This window comes from Jaculus jaculus, chromosome 15 (assembly GCF_020740685.1).
Source record: "Jaculus jaculus isolate mJacJac1 chromosome 15, mJacJac1.mat.Y.cur, whole genome shotgun sequence".
Lineage (NCBI taxonomy): Eukaryota > Metazoa > Chordata > Mammalia > Rodentia > Dipodidae > Jaculus > Jaculus jaculus.
Genome location: NC_059116.1, coordinates 4,492,131 through 4,515,702, shown reverse-complemented (window position 1 = coordinate 4,515,702; position 23,572 = coordinate 4,492,131). Strand labels below are relative to the sequence as shown.

At 47.4% G+C, this 23,572-nt stretch overlaps 1 protein-coding gene across 8 annotated transcripts in view; it reads right to left on the bottom strand.

Annotated features, from left to right (window-relative positions):
* Positions 1 to 1,414: 1,414 nt before the first annotated feature.
* The window catches only part of LOC101597096 (O-acyltransferase like protein-like), a 67,780-nt gene continuing 45,622 nt past the window's right edge, over positions 1,415 to 23,572 (bottom strand). For 7 of the 8 annotated variants that reach the window (XM_045134647.1, XM_045134652.1, XM_045134648.1 and 4 more), the window contains 5 exons: positions 21,916 to 22,029; positions 19,205 to 19,337; positions 17,766 to 17,952; positions 16,303 to 16,445; positions 13,275 to 14,437 (listed from right to left, as the gene is read on the bottom strand). In XM_045134647.1, coding sequence (XP_044990582.1) covers positions 14,312 to 14,437; positions 16,303 to 16,445; positions 17,766 to 17,952; positions 19,205 to 19,337; positions 21,916 to 22,029 — 703 coding nt within the window. In that variant the 3' untranslated portion in view covers positions 13,275 to 14,311. Of the gene's footprint in view, positions 1,458 to 13,274; positions 14,438 to 16,302; positions 16,446 to 17,765; positions 17,953 to 19,204; positions 19,338 to 21,915; positions 22,030 to 23,572 lie in introns of those variants that run through there. The other variant, XM_045134649.1, reaches the window with a different exon arrangement.

Genomic DNA, 23,572 nt, shown 5'->3' with positions numbered 1-23,572 from the left:
TAAACTCTCCCTAAAATAAATGCATAACTCGTTTACCCTTTTCAGAGTCTTTTTTCAATTCTTTGCTAACTCAGATAAGAATTCAAAAGTTGGGGTCCATGAGCCTGGGATCTCCTGCATTTTTGTGGAATTTAATCCCTCCCTGGACCCAGTGACTGGCACCTGAAGGCATCAACCATAAATCCTCACGGGGCTTCCACATTCTTACCCTACAGTTTCTAGATGAGCTTGTCCTTGAAGGGCCTTGTGTTCCATGTTCTTCTGTTCAGAGAAAAAGTATTGTTGGTTAGAAACCAACCAACCATGACCAAAACCACTTGACAGTACAGAGCCCTAGTAGAGATCAGAAAATGAGAACAAATTCTCAAACCTGGTCAGATACTAAATGGAAAGTGATTCCTTCTGTATTATTTTTAATGTCATTTTATTTATTTGCAAGCATATATATGTGTATACACACACACACATATATAAGATAGATAGGTAGGTAGGTGGGTAGGTAGAGAGAGAGAGAGAGAGGGAGGGAGGGAGTATGGACTCACCAGAGCCTCTAGCCACTGCAAATGAACTACAGATGCATGTGCCACTTTGTGCATCTGGCTTATCTGGGTATTGGGAACTTGAACTTGGGTCATTAGGCTTTATAGGCAAGTGCCTTAACTGCTGAGCCATCTGTCCAGCCCCCAGCTCATTTATTTATCTTTTTTAACTTTTAAAAAATATTTATTTATTTATTTGAGAGAGATAGAGAAATAGGCAGGGAGAGGGGGAATGGGCACGCCTCTAGCCCCTGCAAATGAACTCCAGATATGTGCATCCCCTTGTGCATCTGGCTAACGTGGGTCCTGGGGAATCAAACCTGGGTCCTTTGGCTTTGCAGGCAAGTGCCTTAACTGCTAAGCCATCCCTCCAGCCCCAGCTCATCTCTTCTATTCACTTTTGGTTACAATTCTATTTTTATAGAGTGTATTCCCATTCCCCCCATATATATATACTTGCAGCTATTACAAGCTAAGACCCATAAATCAGAGAGAACACATGGTTTTGGTCTTCAGAGTTTGAGTAATTTCACTTAATATGATGCTTTCCAGGTTTACCTATCTTTCTGCCAATTTCACAATCTCATTTTTCCCATACTGCTGAATAGAACTCTGCTGTGCATCTGCACTCACCTGTCCTTGAACATCTAGGCCACAGGAAGCTGATCTTGACTAACAGGGTCTTAAGTGGAAGTGGGCTAACCCAAGCAGTCCTGCCTGTTCTAGAGAAGAGCAAGCCACGAAACACACATGAAATCCACTGTGAAATGAGAAAGGGACTGTGACATGCTGTGTAGTCAGGACCTGTGCAGAGAAATAAGGAGGGACTTGCCCCACATCCTCACCTCAGCCCTCCTGTTTGTCAGCTCCAGGGTGTGTTGATCCTAGTACCCATCATGTCCATTGATTCCCACTGACCTGTAGGTACAACGAAGCCCAGACCATCTGTATCATTTCATTACACTACATGCCACCACAAAGTCAATATCCATGTTATTGCAGTGAGCTTCACATTGCTGGCCCTGGGGAACTGAACCCAAGCTGACAGACTTGACAAACAAGCACCTTTAACCACTAAGCCATCTCTCCAGCCCCAAGATAGTTTATTCTTAAGCTGAATCTGACTGACCATGGCCTGGGAACACAGATTGAAGTTGGCCTGGGTAACATGTAAACAGTTTCATGAAATCTTTATAGTTACAGAACAAAAGAAGGTCGTAAGTCAGGGCACTTTCCAAACAGAGTTGTGATAACTATGAGGCAAGTGAGGTACAGTGAAGCGGGGAACTCTCTTCCACAGGCTTCAGGTGCTAGATGGTGACATTCTTAGCTTTCGGGTTGGTGGCCGTCAAGGGGCTGTAAGAATATGCTCCAGGGGCTGGAGAGATGGCTTAGTGATTAAGGCGTTTGCCTGCAAAGCCTAAGGACCCAGGTTCAATTCCCCAGGACCCATGTGAGCCAGATGCACAAGGGACACATGCATCTGGAGTTCGTTTGCAGTGGCTGAAGGCTCTGGCATGCCTATTCTCTTTCTCTCTTCCTCCTTTTTCTCTCTCTCTCTCAAATAAATAAATAAACTATTTTGTTTTTATAAAAAAGAATCTATTCCAAAAGTCTCACCTGATAGTCACCAGGATGGGTGCTTAGTCACAGAGGTAGACAGTGGCTATGAAGGGGACTCAGTAACTTGGTTCTGGATCTGCAACGTTCTTACTCTCCACAGAGAGTTAATCAGCTGTTCCATGTCCCAGTCAGCTTCACGCTGCTGGCAGAAAACACCCGACCCAGAGCAGCTTGTGGGCTTGTTTTGGCTCACAGACTCTAGGGGAAGCTCCACGATGGAAGTGGAAAACATGGCATGAGCAGAGGCTGGACATCACCTCCTGGCCCACATCAGGTCAATGACAGCAGTAGGACAGTGTGCCAAATACTGGCAAAGGGAAGCTGGCTGTAACACCCATAAGCCAGTCCCCAACAATACACAACCTCCAAGAGACTCCAGTTCCCACCAGCTAGGGACCTAGCATTCAGAGCATATAAGTTTATGGGGGACACTTGAATCACACCACTATAGTAGACCATACAGAACCCTCAATGTAGGTATAGATTGTTCTTTTGTTTCTGGACATTGTGGTTTATAGTATGTAAAGTCCAGTAATAGAATGGCAAAATAACTGACTAATAGCCAGGGCTCACTGGGAGTGCGGGAGTGCTAGGTACATCAGACCAGATCAACAGTTGAGAGACAGACCCAATAAAAGGACATAGGGAGGGAAAAGACAAGCAGGGATGTAAAAAAATAAAAAATCAAAGAGGAATCCCAGAGAAGTAGCAGGACAGCCAGACTTCCCTTGGGACTCAGGAAAAGCAGGTGATGAAGTTAGGGAAGGACTAAGGATGTGTAGTTCACTAGTCACGTGCTTACCCAGTAAGCACAAGTGCCTGGGTTCAAATCCTAACATTGCAAAAACCAGGAAAACATCTTGCTATGTCCCCAAAGCACTATGTATGCTGCCATTGCACAGACATGTGGTCTTTCATTAATGTTTTATTGACATCCTCCATACATATAGACAATCTACCATGATCTCAATTCCCTCCCACCACCCTCTCCTTTCCCCATCACATGGTCTTGAAAGGTTAATATCAGGAGCCCTTGACCCAAATGTAAACACTGAATCTACCAGGGTACATGCTTGTAACTTTCTTAGGGAAAAGCCAAGTCGAGGAGAAGAGGTGAATCACTAACCCAACTGAGCATGAGGAGAGGGCTGGGGGTGCAGGCCAGGTGTGGCCATCGCCCTTCCCTTAGTCTCTGTGTTCCTAGGTGCTCAGCCAGGCCATGGAGACCATTGGAAGTAGCCTCACTCCACAGAGGGCCTCGCCACCCCCAGCAGGGACATGGCTCAGTCAGTGAAGTGCGTGCCACACAAGCGTGTGGACCTGAGTTCAGATCCTTACACCCATGTAAAAGCTGCCCTGTGGTGACACGTGCCTGTAATCCCAGAGCTGGGGTGGGGGTGGAGATGGTGTGGTGGTTGGATTCAGGGGTCCCCCATAAACTCAGGTGTTCTGAATGCTAGGTTCTCAGCTGATAGAGATTTGGGAATTAACACCTCCTGGAGGCAGTGTATTGTTGGAAGTGGGCTTATGGGTGTTTCCCCTTGCCAGTGCTTGGCACACTCTCCTGTGGCTATTGTCCACCTTAGTTGGCCAAGGGGTGATGTCCACCCTCTGTTCATGCCATCGTTTCCCCTGCTATCATGGTGCTTCCCCCTTGAGCCTATAAACCAAAATAAACCTTTTTTTTCCTCATAAACTGCTCTTGGTTGGGTGATTTCTACCAGCAATGCGAACCTGACTGCAACAGTAAAGTGGTACTGAGGAGTGGGATTGCTGCTAGACACCTGACTGTGTGGCTTTGGCCTTTTGGATTTTCAAGAGGGATGTGGAATGATTTGAAACCTTAGCATAAGAGATGCTTTGTAGTGCTGTAAGTACCCCTTGATGGACTATTCTGGTCAGCGTTGAAAGACCTGAATGCAGTAAGAATTACGGACTGTGAGGTTTGGTTTAAGAGGGCGAGAAAGAGCTTTGCTTGGACTGGGCTAGCAGTTTGTGTGAGAAGCTTGTTGTTATGCCCATGTCCTGAGAAGTTATGCAGGGTTGCTTTGTGTAGAAATGAATGGGTGTGGCCAGGCATGGTGGTGCATGCCCTTAATCCCAGCACTTGTGAGGCAGAGGTAGGAGGATCACCGTGAGTTTGAGGCTACCTTGAGATTGTATAGTGAATTCCAGGTCAGCCTGAGCTAGAGCAAGACCCTACCTCATAAAACCAAAAGAAAAAAAAAAAAAAGAAAAAGAAAAGAAAGAAAAGAAATGAATGGGTGTGAACAGAGGGATATGGCACAGGAAGAAAAATCTTTGGGTGAACTGTTGCCTATTTAGCTGCAATTGAGAAATTATAACCTTTGAGATTGGGCCATCTGACCTGCACTGGGGCAACAGGAAGAATGTAGATTCTTTGGAAGGGGCCTGAGTGCTCAAGGAGTGTCCTGTTCTTCAAAGTCTGCTTTATTCCCTCCTGGATGAACACAGTGGCACCCTGCCTGGTATTGTGGAGTATAAGAAATGCAGGAAAAAGAGGGTCATTGGGTTTGCGACACAGTCTTATGTTTTGGAAATGGCCATAGGCAGTGTGAAGCAGGTTTGCTGGATGCCTGCAGGAAGACCCCTTGGGACCACGAGGATGAACTGTGGATTGCAGTAGAGACCCAGTGGAGATGCCAGGACCATGAGATGGCTGGTAAGGAAAGCTGCTGGCCCCAGATCAGGTTATCTAGGACTGTGAGTAGCCTAGCTGGAGGGGCAGAATTAGAAACCCAGAGACTTGTTACGGGTTAGAATTATCAGACTTGGAGATTTGTCACTGGCTAGAGTTGTTGGACTTAAAACTACAGAGTTTGATGTTTGCCCTGGTGGTCTTAAATCTTGTATTGGTTTGAGTATTTCTTTGTTATGCCCAGTGCCATCTTTTGCAGTGTGAATGTTTATCCTGTGCCATTATGGGTTTTGGGGGGATTTTTTGGTATTAAGTCTCAGTTAAAAGACATTGGATTATGGGGATGTTTGAATATCATTGGGATTGATGAAAAACTATAGGGACTTTTAAAGATGGGCTGAATGCATTGCATTTTACATCATGGATGGTTAACAGTTTATGGGGGCCAGTGGCAGAGTGTGGTGGTTTGATTCAGGTGTCCCCCATAAACTTAGGTGTTCTGAATGTTAGGTTCCCAGCTGATGGACTTTTGGGAATTAATGCCTCCTAGAGGGAGATCCTTGGGGATAAGTGGCTAGCTAGTCTAGCTAAATTAGTGAGCTCCAGGTTCAATGAGAGACCCCTTCCTCAAAAAATAAGGTAGAGCTGGGTGTGGTGGTGCACGTCTTTAATCCCAGCACTCAGGAGGCAGAGGTAGGAGGATTGAGACCACCCTCAAAAAAAATCTAAAAATAATAACAATAATAAGGTAGATGGTGAGGGTCTCACTGTAGCTCAGGCTGACCTGGAATTCACTCTGTATTCTCAGTGAGCACTTTAGAGACGGGGAAAACAGCTCCACTCAAGTGCTGTGATTAAAGATTCAAAAATACAATCTTCTGGACTGGAGAAATGGCTCAGGGGTTAAGATGCTTGCTTCCAAAGCCTCACGGCCTTGGTTTGGTTCTCCAGTGACCTCATGGAGCCAGATGCACAAAGTGGTACATGTGTCTGGAGTTAGTTTGCAGCAGCAAGAAGCCATGGCATGCCCATCCCCCCACCCCCCACTTCTATCTCTCTGTGCAAATAAATAAAAACAATAATTTTTAAAAATAGGTTTATTTTTGAAAAATACAATCTTCTGGGCTGGGAATGTAGCTCAGCGAGCAGAGAGTTTGCCTAGTATACATGAAGTCCTGGGTTTGAACCCCAGGGTCACATAAACCAGATGTGGGAGTAATCCTATCACTCAGAAGGTGGAAGCAGGAGGATCAGAAATTCTGGGCTATCCTCAGCTACACAGTGAGTTTGAGGGCAGCTGAGGATACATGAAACCCTTTCTAAAAATGGGTTAGAGACATGGCTTAGTGGTTAAGGCGTTTGCCTGCAAAGCCAAAGGACCTTGGTTCGATTCCCCAGGACCCATGTAAGCCAGATGCACAAGGGGGCACATGCGTTGCGAGTTCATTTACAGTGGCTGGAGGCCCTGTCATGCCCATTCTCTGTCTCCCAAATAAATCAAGTTTAAAAACCAAAAAAAAAAAAAAAAAAGAAGAAATCCTCTCATTCTCTAACATCCATCTCCTCTACCCTAACATGTAAGTGATGAAAGCAGTATGGGGCTTGCTGGATGAAAGGCAATGAACTTAAGATACTGAAATAATACCAAATGCATGGGTCACAGAAAAGACACCCAAAGTAGAGACAGCCACTACACAGGACAGAGCCCAGGACGACTGAGTCAGGCCATCATGGCTGTCAGACAGACTAAGGCTCCAAGGCATCATTTCCAACAAAAGGAAACTAAGGCACGAGGCAGTCCCATGCAACTGCTGCAGAAGAGCCACACAAGATGCTTGGGAAGATGCCAAGAGCTCTGTCACTCTGGCGGGAGCTTCTGCCCAGCCATCTGTATAAACTGCTGCATCCCTGGCTCCGGTGGTATTTTCTAGAAGGCCTTGGGACCCACTCCCCCAACAGGCTGCCCTCCCTGACGCCGGGCAGGCATGGCCAGCTGAGTGAGGAAAGCACACACACGCATTACAGTGTGTTCTCCTTCAGTTTCATTGTGATCCATCTAGATCACAGATAACCTTTCAGTAATCTGAAATGCCAATAAAAAGAACCTCTCTGGGAGCTACACAGTGTTTGGGAAGGCTGCGCTAGTGAGCACACCTGGAGCCTTTGCATCCGTTCTCTATGTGCTTTGGAGGCATGGAGGGGAGGAATATTAGCTGCGTAAAAGGTCATGACCACAAATTGTTTCTGGCCAAATAAATTTGACGCGGCCGAGTGGAAAAGCCTGTGTGGCTATTCAGTTCTTGCTAATGCGCTGTCACTGTTATTCCCCACCCCTCAGGCCAGGACACAGGCACGTCTTCCCATGCTCACTTGTAAATCTTTTTCTTGTGTGTTATTGTCTTTTTGTTTTTAAATCATAAAGAAATGTATCATAACTCTTTGGTATACATATACCTTTACCACTTAATTATTTATTTGGGGAGAAGGGTTTGAGGTAGGGTCTCACTCTAGCCGAGGCTGACCTGGAATTCACTATGTAGTCTCAGGGTGGCCTTGAACTCATGGCGATCCCTCTTTACCTCTGCCTCCCGAGTGCTGGGATTAAAGGCGAGCACCAACACACCCGGATATCATTTATTTTTTTAATCTCTATTTTGTTTTCTGTTTTTAACACTTTCGTACATGAATATAATGTATTTTTATCTTATTCTCTCCCTCCCACAACTACCCTTTCTTATCCCCCTCCCATTGACACTGTTGTTTCTTTATATTTTTATTTATTTGAGAGAGGTGGGATGGGAATGGGTGTACCAGGGCCTCCAGCCACTGCAAACCAACTCCAGATGCGTACACCATGTGCATCTGGCTTACTTGGGACCTGGAGAATTGAACCTGGGTCTTTAGGCTTCGCAGGCAAGTGCCTTAACCACTAAGCAACCTCTTCAGCCCAACACTTTTCTTTTTTTAAAAAAAAATCTATTTTATTTACAAGGAGAGAGAGAGAATGAGAATGTGTGTGCCAGGGCCTCTAGCAGCTGCAAACAAACTCCAAATGCCTGCACCACTCTGTGTATCTGGCTTTATGTGGGTACTGGGGAATTGAACCCAGGTTGTCAGACATTGCAGGTAAGTGCCTTAACTGCTGAGCCATCTCTCCAGCCTCACTGACACTTTCTTATTCCCCATGTTACTTTCATGCCTTTTTTTTTAACCCATTGAGTTAAGTCGGGGTTGTCTGTGTGAGCAGGGATGATGGGAGATTATCTACCATGAGATGGATGACGTGCCAGTGACCACACCACTGAGGAATCTTAACTGCCCCCTCCTGGCACCCATGAGTGGCCATTAGCCGTTCTGGGGGGGGGGGGGATCTCATGGATCCATCTTGCTCCTTTTTTCTGTACTCTCACTCTCATTTCTTCCTTGCTCCAAGCATCGCCTGGCTTAGCCACTCTTCACAGCTCCACTCAAGTACTGCTTTGCTGGGTTCCAAACTTGAGAGTCACTGGAGGCCTGGAGGAACACACTGCTCAGGGTGGGCCTGAGGGTATGGTGCCGGAGGCCTGGAGGGGAATAGGGAAGTGGGTTTCTAATGCCTTCCCAGGTGAGGTGCTGCTGGGGCAGGGACCACACCACTAGGACACCTTGCTCAGACAACCCTCTCTTCCACCTCTCCCTGGGCTCTGTCTTGCCCACCAAATCACACCCCACTCGACTCACTGGTTCCTGGGAGACCTTCACTCTCAATACTACACTGGCTACTCAAGATGCTAGATGCATTAGGGAAGCTTCCAGAAGGAACTGAGAGTCACCGGGAAGCTTGCCAATGCTGGAGTGCAAATCTTGAACATTTAGTTCCTAAGCTGTCCCAGAGGAGCTTACTGGCTTTGCTCAACCCTGGAAGTCAGTGTGGGTTCCATGTGGGTCCCTAGGATTGTGATTTCTCTGGGCTGGTTCCCAGGGTTAGTTTTATTTATTTATTAGAGAGAGCAAGAGAGAGAGTCAGAGAGAGAATTGGCATGCCAGGGCCTCAGCCACTGAAATCGTACTCCAGACACTTGTGCCACCTAATGGGCATGTGTGACCTTGCACTTGCCGCACTTTGTGCATCTGGCTAATGTGAGATCTGGAGAGCCAAACATAGGTCCTTAGGCTGTGGCAGGCAAGTACTTTTAACTGCTAAGCCATCTCTCTGGCACCCTCCCTCCACCCCCATCAGTTTTTTATAAACTTGATGGGCACTGGGGCTGAGCAGTTCCCCCAATAATGTTGTGACCCAGAAGTGCCAGAAACTTCTGAAGGGACCCTCCCCACCAAGCATCCCACATTGTGTTTGTCCTGGGGTGTGAGTAGAGGGTAGGACAGCACAATGGGCATCTGACGCATTCAGTAACAAGCCAGGGACACAGGCGTGGTGGCGCACGCCTTTAATCCCAGCACTCAGGAGGCAGAAGTAGGCTGATCTCTGTGAGTTGAAGACCACCCTGAGACTACACAGTGAATTCCAGGTCAGCCTAGGCTAGAGTGAGACCCTACCTCAAAAAAAACAAAAATTTAAATCCAAGGACATCAAGATCAAGTCGGACATGTCCCTCATCTGTCCCCAATCCCAACCAGACATTAAACCCAAGATCAAAAGCACAGTGTGGTGGCGCAGGCCTTTAGCCCCAGCACTTGGAGACGGAGGTAGGGGCCCTGCTGGGAGTTCCAGGCCAGCCTAGGACTACAGGAACATTTCCAGGTCAGCATGGGCTAAAGCAAGCTCTACCTCAAGAACAAACGAAATAGGACCAAAAGTTTCACTTCAAGAACTTCAAAAAGTGGACAATGGAGGTCACTAAAGAAGAAAAACAGACTAGAAACCATGCATGTATTTCCAAAAAGTTTAGAAATTTATCTATTGCTCAGCTGCTCTAAAATATCCAGGTAGGGTTGTCTGTCTGCCATCTGAAAATAAACCAGCATTCCATTTGGTTCTGTTCAAAGTTCCTTACCTACCCATGGATTAACCAGTTTTCCTGGGAAACTTCTAGTGAATTCCGTGAAGGCTTGTGAGTTCCTCCATGGGTTTCTCCAGTGCTGCCCTCTGGTGGTGTCCTGAGCACCTGCCATGAATGCTTCCCGATTCTGCTCATGTATGTGTTCAAAGCTAGAAACTTCACCCACCAAAGGAGGCAAGGTGCGGCTTGCCAAGCACAGCTTCCCCTGCGTCTGAATCTGTTAAAATCCTTAGTGCTTCGTTCATGTCTTGGGTACAGAGGAGAGAAACCATCAAGCACTATAAACCAGGCAGGTGGCAATATGCCTGTAATTCTAGCACTGTAGAGAAGTGGAGGCAGGAGGATCTGGAGTTGCTGTCATGCATAGCAAGTTCAAAGCCAGCCTGGGATAGCTGAGACCTCATCTCCAAAAAGAACAAAGAGTTTCTTGTAGTGTAGCGATCATCAAGTTTGCCTTACACAGAAAGCATGGGGATGGAGAGGTAGCTCAATTGGGGGTTGTGTGTGTAGCATGCAGTAAGCCCTGGGTTTGATAGCAGCACCAAATAAAAAACAGTTGTAATCCAGACATGGTGGCGCACACCTTTAATCCCAGCACTCAGGAGGCAGAGGTGGGAGGATCGCCATGAGTTCGAGGCCACCCTGAGACTCCATAGTGGATTCCAGGTCAGCCTGGGTTAGAGTGAGACCCTACCATGAAAAAACAACAAAAAATCAATTGTGGGGTTGGAGAGATGGCTCAGCAGTTAAGGCATTTACCTGCAATGACTAACAACCTAGGTTCAATTCCCCAGTATGCACATAAAGCCAAATGCACAAGATGGTGCATGCATCTGGAGTATGTTTGCAGTGGCCCTAATGCACCCATTCTCTCTCTCTCTCTCTCTCTCTCTCTCTCTCTCTCTCTCTCTGCTTGAAAATAAAAATATTTTTTGAAGGTTCCATGTGTATGTGTTTGGCATATATGGATACAGAAAGAGAAGAAAGGTAGGGGAGAGAGTATTATTTACTTCCACTGCTGCACCCATGTGGACTGGCAGGAAAAACAGAGAATGAAGTTGGACATAACAACAGTCTTTCAGGGCCTCAGGACCCCATTGTACAATGATGTTGCTGCATAAAGGCCTGTCCCAGTCCAAGTGTGACTAAAAACAAAATGAAAGCAAGGACACTTTCCTCACAATCACACCACCGATCTCAACCCTGAGGCCTGAGTTCAAATCCCCAGCACCCATGTAAATGCCAGGCATGGTGGTGCATCACTAATCCCAGAGCTGGGGAGGTGGTGACAAGAAATCCCTGGGGTACATTAGCTAGCTCGTTTAGCCATACCCCGCCCCCCCAAAAAACAGCAGACTATTCTAGAAACAATTTTTATGTTTTAAACTGCTCCCCATTCTGAGTAGTATAATGAAATCTTGTATCCGATTCCTCCCTCCCACCCTCCCCAGTCGTGGGTCACGTGCTGTCATTCTGTTGGTCACTTAGCGGCTGTCTTAGTCGTCAGACCAACTGTGGTATTTGGGAAGATGGCTCACAGATCAGACATGTCACTGTCACGGGGTTTGTATTCAGGGGACCCTGATTTTACTCAGAAGGTATGATTTTTACTTAGAATTATGATTCACCTGTGCAAGGAGAGGCTGGAAAGTGCTGTGGTTAATCAGAAAAGGCAAAAGTATGAGAAGATGTTTAAAGAGAAATGGAGAGGGGAAGGCCACATTCACACAGCATTTATTGCAGTATATTGTTATAATTACTCTGGTGTCATTGTTATTTATTTCTTTTTTAATGTTTATTTATTTATTTATTTGCAAGGGGGAAATAAAAAAGCATGACATGGCCCCTCACCACTAAATACTAACTGCAGATGCACTGCTTTGTGCGTCTGGCCTTGCATGGGTGCTGGGGAATTGAACCCAGACCAGGCTTTGTAAGGAAGCACCTATAACTGCAATTTCCTTGTTGCTGAGTTCTTACTATACCTAATTTACAAATTAAACTTTATCATTGGCATGCATGTGTAGAGAAAAACAACATGCAAATTTTTAGACATTTACTGGGGGCCCTGGAAGTGGACCCCTGGGGATTAAGGGGACCGGTTGTGGTGGTTAGATTCAGGTGTCCCCCATAAACTTAGGTGTTCTAAATTCTAGGTCCCCAGCTGATGGCAATTTGGGATTTAAAGCCTCCTGGAGGCAGTGTATTGTTGGAGGTGGGCTTACGGGCACTATAGCCAGCTTCCTCTTGCCAGTGTTTGGCACACTCTCCTGTTGCTGTTGTCCGCCTCTGCTCATGCCATGCTTTCCCCTGCCATCATGGAGCTTCCCCTCGAGTCTGTAAGCCAAAATGAATCCTCTTTCCCCACAAGCTGCTCTTAGTCAGGTGTTTTCTGCCCGCAATGTGAACTTGACTGCAACACCAGTATAGCTTCTTAGAGCTGCTATAAGAAAGTACCTCAAGGGCTGGAGAGATGGCTTAGCGGTTAAGGAAATTGTCTGCAAAGTGTAAGGACCCAGGTTGGATTCTCCAGGTCCCACATAAGCCAAATGCACATGATGGCACAGGCGTCTGGAGTTTATTTGCAGTGGCTCCTCTCTCTGACATGCCCATTCTCTCTCTCTCTCATAAATAAGTAAAAATAAAATATTTTTTAAAAAGAAAGTAGCCAGGTGTGGTGGCACACACCTTTAATCCCAACACTCAAGAGGCAGAGGTAGGAGGACCACCATGAGTTTGAGGCCACCCTGAGACTACATAGTGAATTCCAGGTCAGCCTGAGTTAGATGAGACCCTACCTTGAAAAAAATAATAATAATAAATAATAAAAGAATAAATAATAAATTTAAAGTACCACAAACTGGGTAGCTTAAAACAGGAGGAACTTGTATTTCTCTCACACCATGGGGGCCCAAATGTCTGAAATGGAGGTGAGTGGAGCCCTGTGCTCACTGAGGGTCTAAGGAAGACTTCGTCCTCAGTTCTCCCAGCTTCTGCCAGGCCATCCCCCATACGGAAGGTGTGTCTTCTAGCCCTCTTCCCTCTGTGTGTGTCTGTCTCTTTTCATAAAAACAAGTCACACCCCAACATTCATTTAATGTAAAGACCTCTGGAGACAGTGTCTGAAACACTGTTACATGCTGAGGTACTGAAAGCTTGAATGTCTACATCTCCTTCAGGGGAAGGGTCACAAATCAAGACACAACAGGAACCGGGTTGTAGAAAAGATAATGTCGGAAAAGCCTGGATTCACAGTGCCTCAAGGGTCATACATGCTAAGGGGTCACATCACCCTGAAGGTTCAGGGTGAAGTTACCAGTGTAACAAGAACATATCTTTCTTTTTTTAATTTTTTTTTTATTATTTATTTGAGAGCGACAGAGAGAGAGAGAGGGAATGGGCGCGCCAGGGTCTCCAGCCACCACAAACGAACTCCAGATGCATGCACCCCCTTGTGCATCTGGCTAACGTGGGTCCTGGGGAATTAAGCCTCGAACCAGGGTCCTTAGGCTTCACAGGCAAGCGCTTAACCGCTGAGCCATTTCTCCAGCCCTAAGAACATACCTTAAGAGCACATGAACAGCTGTGTTGCATGGAGCTATATGTGGTGACTTCACTGGGAATATCAGGGGTTACAGAATAACAGGTTATAAAAAGAGTTCAAAACCCAAATTAAATAGTAAAAAAAAAAAAAAAAAAAATAGACACAGTTACAACATTAGGTCATTTCCCGCCTTGACCACTAAGCCATCTCTCCAGCCCCGCATTTCCTATTTCTGAAAACAGTGAACTGGGGGACAATAAAATTTTAGAGCGTATTCAAGCGAACATCCATTATTACTGTGCAGTGCCAAATCCAGTGTGGTCCAGGAGCTCCAGTACGGGGACCCCAGGGAGAGGCACTGAAGTACGCCACAGCGTCCTGAGTGGTGACAATCCTACAGCTGCTTCTCTGGTCACTGCATTGGCAAGTCCCTTACGCGGTTACATAAGCTCATTGGCTGCTTCTGATTGCTTGAGCTTAGATTCTGTTTGTCTTTAATGCGAGTATTTACAAGAAACAGCTGCAGTTACGTCTTGCTTATGTCTGCAAATCAAGCAAGGTTACGGTCGTGTAGGAGGGCTACATGGCTTTGCATGCTCTGGGAGTCTAGGCATGGCCTCCACTTTACACATAAGCAATCTGACCACTGATATAGATCAAATCCGAGTCAAGGCCCACTCACCCATGCCCCTCAAAATACAGACTTTTTTAAATGAAATGACTCAACAGAAGGTGATGACGGTATGACTATAAAAATTATCACAGAATTCTTTTGGTTTTATAGTTCACACAGGGAATTGGCATGTGTGAAACATTCACAAAATCAGACCTACACCCCTTTTGAGGGGCGCAGTGTTAGTTAGTTGCCTATTGGAAGTGGCCTGGCCTTTGCTTGTCACCATGGAAGGACTGGCGGTTCTTTTCTTTCATGTCGTGCTTGGCAAGCTCATGGCCCAGCAGGCACCGGTCCCCATAGACTCTGCTTCAGCTCCAGCCATGGCCGCTCGATGGACAGTGTCAGGACCAGCCCGGAGAGGAAGGTCAGCACACAGTGTCCGGAGAACAGGTAGAACTGCCGGGGAAGGGCACAGTGGACAGATTAGTCCAGCACCCCTCCGTGTTTGGCTCTTGGAGTGTGCATCTCTGCTCTCTGAAAGGGGGTCTGTAGAACAGACAGTCCCAGACATTAAAGATAAAAGAAAGATGTTGTCCTGGCATGAAGCCGTCTCTGTTTCTCCCTCACATAAAGTGGCACAGCTCTTTACAAAACAAAATAAATTGTGCCCATGTAATAGTACTGCTCTTGCTTTTGGTTCGAGATGCTTCTCTTATCAAGCAAGTGCCTTTAACCATGGAACCGTCTCTCCAGCCCAAAGCTTGGGGAGACACTAACCTTCCTCAGAGTGCTGAGAAGTGACAGTTGAGTGTTCTGCACCAGGTGGAACATCTCTATCCCACCTTCCAAAGCTCAGGGACCTTTGCCGAAGGGGCAGCAGAAAGAATGTCAGAGCCAAAGCAAGAGGAAGAGGGCTGTGGCATACTTTCTTCCAGACACAAAGTGGCAACACACGCTTGATCTCACAGCAGATGGTGTTACCTGCTTAAGATCTACACAATATTGTCCATCACCATGTTATGGGTGATGGAGGAAGGCAAAATAAGAATGATGACATCAAAATAGAAGAGGGGGGCTAGAGAGATGGCTTAGTGGTTAAGGCACTTGTCTGAAAAATCAAAGGGCCCAGGTTCAATTCCCCATATAAGCCAGATGCACAAGGTGGTGCCTGTGTCTGGACTTCATGTGCAGTGGCTGAAGGCCCTGGTGTGCTCATTCTCTATCTATCTGTCTATCAATCATCTATCATCTATCTGTTTCTTTCTGTCCCCCTGTCTCAAAAAATAAATAAAAAATAAATAAAAATTTTAAAAAGAGGGGGATTCCATGAAGTGGGGTGAGGAAAGGGGGACAAATGAGGACGATGGGAGGGACTGTGATCAGAGTGCATGTGAACATGAATATGAAGTTGTCAGTAAACTTATTTAAAATTAAACTCAGAACTAGAGAAATGGCTTAGCTGTTAAGGAATTTGCCTGCTAAGCCAAAGGACTCAGGTTCAATTCCCCAGGAACCAGGTGGCGCATGCATCTGGTACACCCATTCTTTCCTTCTCTTTCTCTCTATCTATCTGTTTCTCTGTCTCTCTTAAACAAATCAGTCAGGCGTGGTGGCTTATGCCTTAAAGAAAATAAATGAATAAGTAAAATTTAAATTTAATTAAATTTTTTTAAAAAAAACACCAAGGACAAGGCAGGTGGCTCTGTCAGTAAAGAACTCAGCTCATGGGCTGCAGAGATGGCTTAGCAGTTAAGCACTTGCCTGTGAAGCCTAAGGACCCCGGTTTGAGACTCGATTCCCCAGGACCCACGTCAGCCAGATGCACAAGGGGAGTTCGTTTGCAGCAGCTGGAAGCCCTGGTGCACCCATTCTCCCCCCCCCCCCACCCACTCTTTCTCTCTCTCTCTGCCTCTTTCTCTCTGTCTGTTGCTCTCAAAGAAAAAGAAAAACAAAGAACTCAGCTCATGAGCAAGAGGACTGTGTTTAGATCCCCAGCACCCACATAAAATACTGCCTGGGCACCCCTGCAGGCCCACTGCTTGCAAGGCAGAGACAGGGGATCCTGTGGTTGGCTGACTAGACTGATAGCATTGGCAAGCCCTGGGTTCAAGTGAGGGACCCTGTCTCCGTGAACAAGATAGAGAACAACTGAGTAAAACACCTGGCGTTACCCCTGGCCTCCGTACGTATGCACGCACACTGGCACACACATGTGCACCCCCACACACACGGTGGCATTTATCAAAGCCTGTCTTTGAATTGTCACTCAAGAAGAGTGAGTGGGGATGGTAAAATAGGGGATAAGGGTGGGTGGTCCTCACCATGTTGATGTCAGTGTAGTGGATGAGGGTCTCCTGCAGTCCGTTATAGAGGATGATCACCATAGGGTGCACCAGGTAGCAAGCATAACTGATCCTAGCCGGAAGACTCCAGACCTCACAAGAAAGCACGCGGTTCACGGGGCCTGCGGAGAATGGGTGCCAAGGCACAGATCACCAGTGCGCCTCAGAACTGGGAAGCCTGTTCTGCCTCCTGGGCTCGTAGCCTCCTTGCCACCACAAATCCATCATCATAAAAGGAAGGCGTTTCCCCATCTACTGCTGAATCCAGACATTGCCGGGCGCAAAGTAAATATACAAAGGTATTTGATGGGGGCTGGGGAGATGGCTCAGCAATTAAGGTGCTTGCCTATAAAGCCTAACAACCCGGGTTTGATTCCCCAGGACCCATGTAATGCCAGATGCACAAAGTGGCACATGTATCTGGAGTTCATATGCAGTGGTAAGAGGCCCTGGCATGCCCATCCCCCCTTGCAAATAAATATTTTTTAAAATGTAATTTATGTAATTGAGTAAATAGAGATGGACTATAGACAAATATTCATGTGCCCCAAATGAAGTCCACTCAGGCCACCACTTGTCACTGTGGAGCAGAACCAGCCAGGATTAAGGCAACAAATAACCCGTGCTCACACAGGAAGACCAGACCCAGGAGCTGGCGTCCCAAAGCCAACAGCAGCATTTGTACATAAGGTGCCATGACTTGCTCCAGCAAACGTCGCCTCATTAGATTAATGTGAGTGTAGATTTTGTTTGTTTTCTAGATGTGTGGTTTCTGAATTTGTTTCAGCTTTTACAAATGCCTGTGCTATAAACAAAAAAATTGTACCCAGGATAAACATCAAAAACGGGCCTGGGCGATGGCTCAGCAGGTAAGAGTTGGTGCGCAAGCATGAGGGCCAGAGAGGGCATGAGTCCACCTCCCCGGTGCCCACGTCAAAGCTGAGTGTAGAATTGCTGGTCAGCCAGTCTGACTGAAAGCAGCGGCTCGAGATGCAGTCAGAGACGTCTTCTCAATGACACGCACGGGTGTGACCGACAAGGACATGCGACATTCTCCTCTGACCTCTGCACCAATGCACACAGGGTGCACACACTGTATACGCACACCACACCACATACACACACACAAAAAAAATTCAAAATCAAAATTAGAATGAAGCCAGGCATGGTGGCACATGCCTTTAATGCCAGCACTCAGGAGACAGAGGTAAGAGGATCCCCATGAGTTCGAGGTCACCCTGAGACTACATAATGAATTCCAGGTCAGCCTGAGCTACAGTTAAGACCCTACCTCAAAAAAAAAAAAAAAAAAATAGAATGAGCATGCTCGTTTTCCCACAGGCAGAGACACACTGATGTCTGTGAGAATCAGTCATCAGCCCCTCCAGCGAGCACGCGCCTCCCTCAGGAACAGGGTGTGAGCCAAGCGCCCCTCCTCCTACCTCCATAGCCTTCCTGGCAGGCGAAGATGACCCAACCCACGCCGGCCGCCCACAGGGTCCGGTGCAGGGCCTGGTAGATGGCAGTGGCCACAGACGAGGTGGCAGAGGTGTCATCCACAGTGTACGCCAAGGCGACAACCACAAACAGGGTCAGCAGGGAGCACATCCAGCCCAGCCGGGCCTGAGCCTGGGGGAAAGGAGAGCCGGTGAGGGAAGAAGCGTGTGTGAGCGTGAAGAGACAGCGCATGCGCTGGAGAGATGCCTGAGCGGTAAAGGCACTTGCCTGCAAAGGGCCCAGGTTTGATTCCCCAGGGCCCACGTGAGCCAGACGCACAAGGTGGTGCATGCATGGGGAGTTCATTTGCAGTGGTGCCCATTCTCTCTGTCTCTCAAATAAATAAACAAATATTTTTTTTTAATTTTTTTGTTTTATTTATTTATTTGAGAGCGGCAGACAGAGAAAGAGGCAGAGAGAGAGAGAGAGAGAGAGAGAGAGAGAGAGAATGAGCGCCAGGGCCTCCAGCCACTGCAAACGAATTCCAGATGCGTACACTCCCTTGTGCATCTGGCTAACATGGGTCATGGGGAATCGAGCCTTGAACTGGGGTCCTTAGGCTTTCTAGGCAAGCGCTTAACTGCTAAGCCATCTCTCCAGCCCCAAATAATTTTTTTAAGGAAACTTTCAAACACTTCAGCCACTCCTCCTATCTCTTTCTATCCCTTAACCAAAGCGAGTTCCTTAGTCAGATGGGAGGGGGTGCCTTGAGGACTGGGAGAATGGCGCCATCTGCAGCTCAAGGGACAGCCATGAGTGAAATCCTCCATTTCATGCCACCTCTCTTGACCTCTTTAGACACAACCCTATCTCCGTGTGTGTGTGTGTGTGTGTGTGTGTGTGTGTGTGTGTGTGTGTTGTACATGGGTGTGTATATGTGTGAGAGCATGTATACCTGGTGCATATGCACATGTGGGGATCTGAGGTCAACACTGGGTGTCTTACTTGATAACTCTCCACCTTGCTTTTTAAATTTCTTTTATTTTTATTTATTTATTTATTAGACTGGTCTGGTGTTTGGTCCCAGCAGTGAGAAGCTAACAGCAGAGTTCCAGGTCAGCTTGGGTAAGAGTGAGGTCCTGCCTGCAAACAAACAGGGACTGGGGAGACAGACGCTTGCTTGCAAAGCTGGCCAGCAGGGTTTTATTCCCTAGTACCCATGTAAAGCCATGTGCACAAAGTGGCGCCTGCACCTAGTTCCTTTGCAGTGGCCAGTGGTCCTGGTGTGCCTATTCTCTCTCTCTGTGTCTCTCTTTATATAGATGACAGATAGATAGATAGATCTCGAACAAATAAAAACACTTAAAAATAAACATCTGGGCAGATGTGCCCCACCAATCCCAGGCATATCCGTATCCTCACGGGAGTCTCAGGGACACCATACCTTGGTCTTGAGAATGTTTCCCTGGCGATTCTGGTGCATGAAAATGCTCAGAAAAAGGCCCACGAGGAATGGTCCACATCGGCAGTAGGGCTTGGTGTAATACTCCAAGAAATACAACAGTGTGCTGTTTTCACTGTGCAAGGAAACAAGGCCCAAGCTTAGATCTGCTCTGGGCAGGGAAGGCAAGCCCCTGAGATCCACTGTAGTGATCTGCAAGTCTGCACACATTTGTTCATTTCCTCCATGGTGACCCACACACCATGACCACCTTGGGTTGCAGCTTGCTTGTCCAGATTCCAAATTCCTTTGGGCCCACACACCCCAGGTCCAAGGAGACAGGATGAATTGATGCACTTGAAATAGTTGTTCCTGGGCCAGGGAGATGGCTCAGCAGTTAAAAACACTTGTTTGCAAAGCCTAATGGCCCAGGTTCAAATCCCCAGTACCCATGTAAAGTCAGTGCACAAAGTGGTAAATGTGTCTAGAGTTTTTTTTGCAGCGGCAAGAAGCCCTGATGTGCCCAATTCTCTCTCTCTTTCTCTCATAAATAAAAAGTATATTTAAAAAAAAAAACAAATATGGGCTGGAGAGATGGCTTAGCGATTAACTCGATTCCCCAAGACCCACATAAGCCAGATGCACAAGGTGGCTGATGTGTCTAGAGTTCATTTGAAGCAGCTGAAGGTTCTGGCACACCCATTCTCCCCCCGCCCCTTTTCTTTTTCTCTCTCTCTCTCAAATAAAAACAAATAAAAAAATAGTTGCTCCTGGTGGCTGACTCATCAGGCTGTCTCTAAGAACATGTGCCCAGAACAGACTGTCTTGAGAGAAGGCCATTCCAAGACGACCAGGCCAGCTCCTTGAGAGCACACGGAGGAACATTACTTTATGCTCTGATTTCCAAGGCATGTTCCCCGACATCAGCAGCAGTATCACCCAGGAATTATTAAAACTCAAATGCAGACCGCCCACGGCTGCCACAGAGGAGGAAGCTGGAGGCAGATCCAGCCACCTGGTGGCAGAGCCTCCAGGTGGTGCTCTTGAGGCCCCTCAAGTTTGAGAAGCACTGCCTCTGGCGTCCATCACGGGAGGTGACCAGCAGACTCCCAGGTCCACTGAATCAGAATATCCGAACGTGGGACCCAGGGTGAGGATTGACTAGGATAAGTGCCCGGCAGTCCCAAGGGAAGCCTGGGCTGAGAACCCTGCTGTACTGTCTCATGGTGCCCCACCGAAGCTAGAAGAATTCGGGGCCCAGAACCCCCTCATTGCCCGCACAGGGACAGTCGGAGGCAGGAAGGCTTCCTGAGCATTTGCAGAGGTGCAGTGCTGGCTGGGAGCTCTTACCTGGACCTCAGTCCCAGAAAGTCTGATTCAACTGGTCTATGGTAGGATTAGAGCATTCCATTGGATGAATCTAAAAGCTTCCCAGAGCTGGGTGTGTTGGCATTTGCCTTTAATCCCAGCACTTGGGAGGCTGAGGCAGGAGGATCAGGGGGTCATGAGTTCAAGGCCAGCCTGGTTTCGTGCTTTTGAGGTCAGTCTATGAGACATAACAAGACTGTCTGAAAAAGAAAACTAATGAGCTGGGCATGGTGGCACACGTCTTTAATCCTAGCACTTGGGAGACAGAGGTAGAACTGCCAAGAGTTTGAGGCCACCCTGAGATTACATTGTGAGTTCCAGTGTCAGCCTGGGCTAGAGTGAGAACCTACCTCAAAACAAAACAAATTAATGAATGAATTAACTCCAAGGGGACTCTAATGTGCATCCAGGGGTAAGAACTGTGAGGCGGAGCATAAGTAGGTCTCCTCCTCAGCCACCTGGACACCCACAAAAGCTCACCACATGATATGGGAAGGATATGGAAGGGCTTGTTGCTCCCCTGGCCAGCAGACTTGCAGTGAAGTCAGCTGCATGTTCCACTCACAAATACAAACTGAACACGTACGCGTGAAGCTTAGTTCTGGGCTGTTTTGTATTTGGGAAGTCAACAGAGGCTGTTCTGGAAATACACCTTTGCACAGACATCTGACATCCTTGCTTTTTTTGCACAGACATCTGACATCATTGCTGAGACTTTGAACTCAAGAGGAAGGGTGACATAACCCCAAGTGGGCTTGCAGTCTTCCAGTGAGGCCCGTGGGCTGGGTGCAGACAGAAAACAGCGGCATGAAGCCACTGGAAGAATGTGATCAGCTGACTGGTGCATCCAACTTTCATTTATGTCCCTCCACTGTTGAGTTGAGAAGGGTCTATCTAGCATGTAATCTGCAATGAGTCCTAAATATATTGGGTTACACGGAAAACCATCCTAGGTAGCTCACTGGAGAGGCAAAAAAAAAAGTATTGTGGTTCAGGTTCTGGGTTCAAATCAATCTATGCCACCCTCTAGCCATCTGACCTCAAAGAGGTGAGCCCAGATTCCTTAAATTCCCATTTTCCCAACAAGAAGAGATGTGTGCCTGGAGAAGCCTATTTCAGCCACACGAGGGCGCTGCCACCCTCTGTGCAGCGTCTCGTGATCCCCCAGGGTAAGTGTGAAAGGTTCAGAAGTTTGGTCACAGAACTTCAATCAGCTTTCATCCAGACCAGAAATGTCCCTCCCAGTTTTTCCACAAGCTAATGGGCACAGCGGGCCCTTCCTGGGAGGTTTTGGCTGTGCTGAGGGAAGGCAGGGGGCAGGGAGGCCCAGGCTGGGACCACCATACCTGGCTGCTGCTGGAGATGCCACGGGAAGTTGATAGGCCAGTGTGAGCAGAGCAGTAGCAGCAAAAGATGCCAAGAATAGCACGACCCCGAGGAAAGCCAGGAGATGTGGACTTCTGCGAAGAAGAGACACCGTGGGGAACACACTCTTCCACTTACAGACCAGGAACGTCCCTGGAGCAAGGACGAGGTGGCTCCCATGAGGTGGGAAAGCTGGCCCAGGGACGGCAGTCCTGCAGTGCCTCATCTTGACCACTGACCAGCTGGGGGATCTGGACAGGATCCTGAACTAGAGATTCTCTTCTGGACAGAGATCGTAGGACAGACTGGAGTGGCAGCTCACTTGTAGACTGCTTGCTTGGCATGCACAAAGCCCTGGGTTCTATCCCTTGAACCACTGTAAACAAGGCAGGTGGCAATATGCCTGTAATTCCAGCCCTGGGGAAGTGGAGGCAGGAGGATCAGGAGTTTGCTGTCATGCAAAGCAAGTTCAAAGCAAGCCTGGGATACCTGAAGCCTCATCTCCACAAGCCAGGCAAGGTGGCACACGCCTTTAATCCCAGCAGTTTGGAGGCTCATGTAGGAGGATTGCCATGAGTTGAGGCCAGCCTGGAAGACTACATAGTGAATTCCAGGTCAGCCTGGGCTAGAGGAAAACCCTACCTTGAAAAACAAAAAAAAAAAAAAAAAAAAAAAAGATAGGAATAGCTGGGCATGGATGTGCATGCCACCTCGGGAGGCAAAGGTATGAGAATTGCCATGAGCTCAAGGCCACCCTGAGACAACATAGTGAATTCCAGGTCAGCCTGAGCTAAGGCAAGACCCTACCTTGGAAAAAAAAAAAAAAGATAGTAATAACATCCTTACCTCCCCACCCAGAATTTTACATTGTAGCCCCAAATGAGACTAAAAAACCTTATATGGCTCTAAGTGCAGCTGAGTTGGAGAAAAGTGAGTTGTTGCTGGCAGGCTGGGCCACAAAAAAGATCCTGGTGTCCCTTCGCAGCCTGGAAGCCGGGCGAGGGACAAATGTCTGGGTCTGGGTTGTCCATGTGCGGGTGAGGGTAAAGGCTAGGGAAGAGGAACGGGGAGAGGACGGCCAACGCAGGGTGCTCTGTCCTGCTGCCCAATTCTTCTAGGATGTTCTGCAGTCTTATGACATGGAACTGTCTGGAAGGATGAAAGAAAAGCATTGCCCTGGTATATTTTATTTCCCCGTGGGTCAAGGGTGCTCTCACACACTACTAATTCCTGTACACTTTGAGACTGGGATTGAGCCCCCACCCCCCACCCCGAAACCACAGGGAAGGCAGAGGTTTGAGGACACCTGCTCTGAATGAGACACAGTTGGGTCGTATCTGGTCAGAACTGTAAGGATTGAGCAGTGACTGAAGAACTGTGATTTACTCCCACGTTCTCCCATTGTTAAAAGTTTGGATTTCCAATTTTATGCTTTCATGAATAACAGTCTGAGGATTATTTTCACGACAACTATTTGTCTCCAACTCCTGGAATGTCAAACAGTTTCCATTTTTAAGTAAGTAACTTATGAGCATGATGCAAGAGCTTCAAAGACATTCATGCCCTTTGACCCCATAACCCCTCTCCAGAATGGACTCATTCTGGATACAGTTCAGCATCTAAGAGCTTTGTGCATGC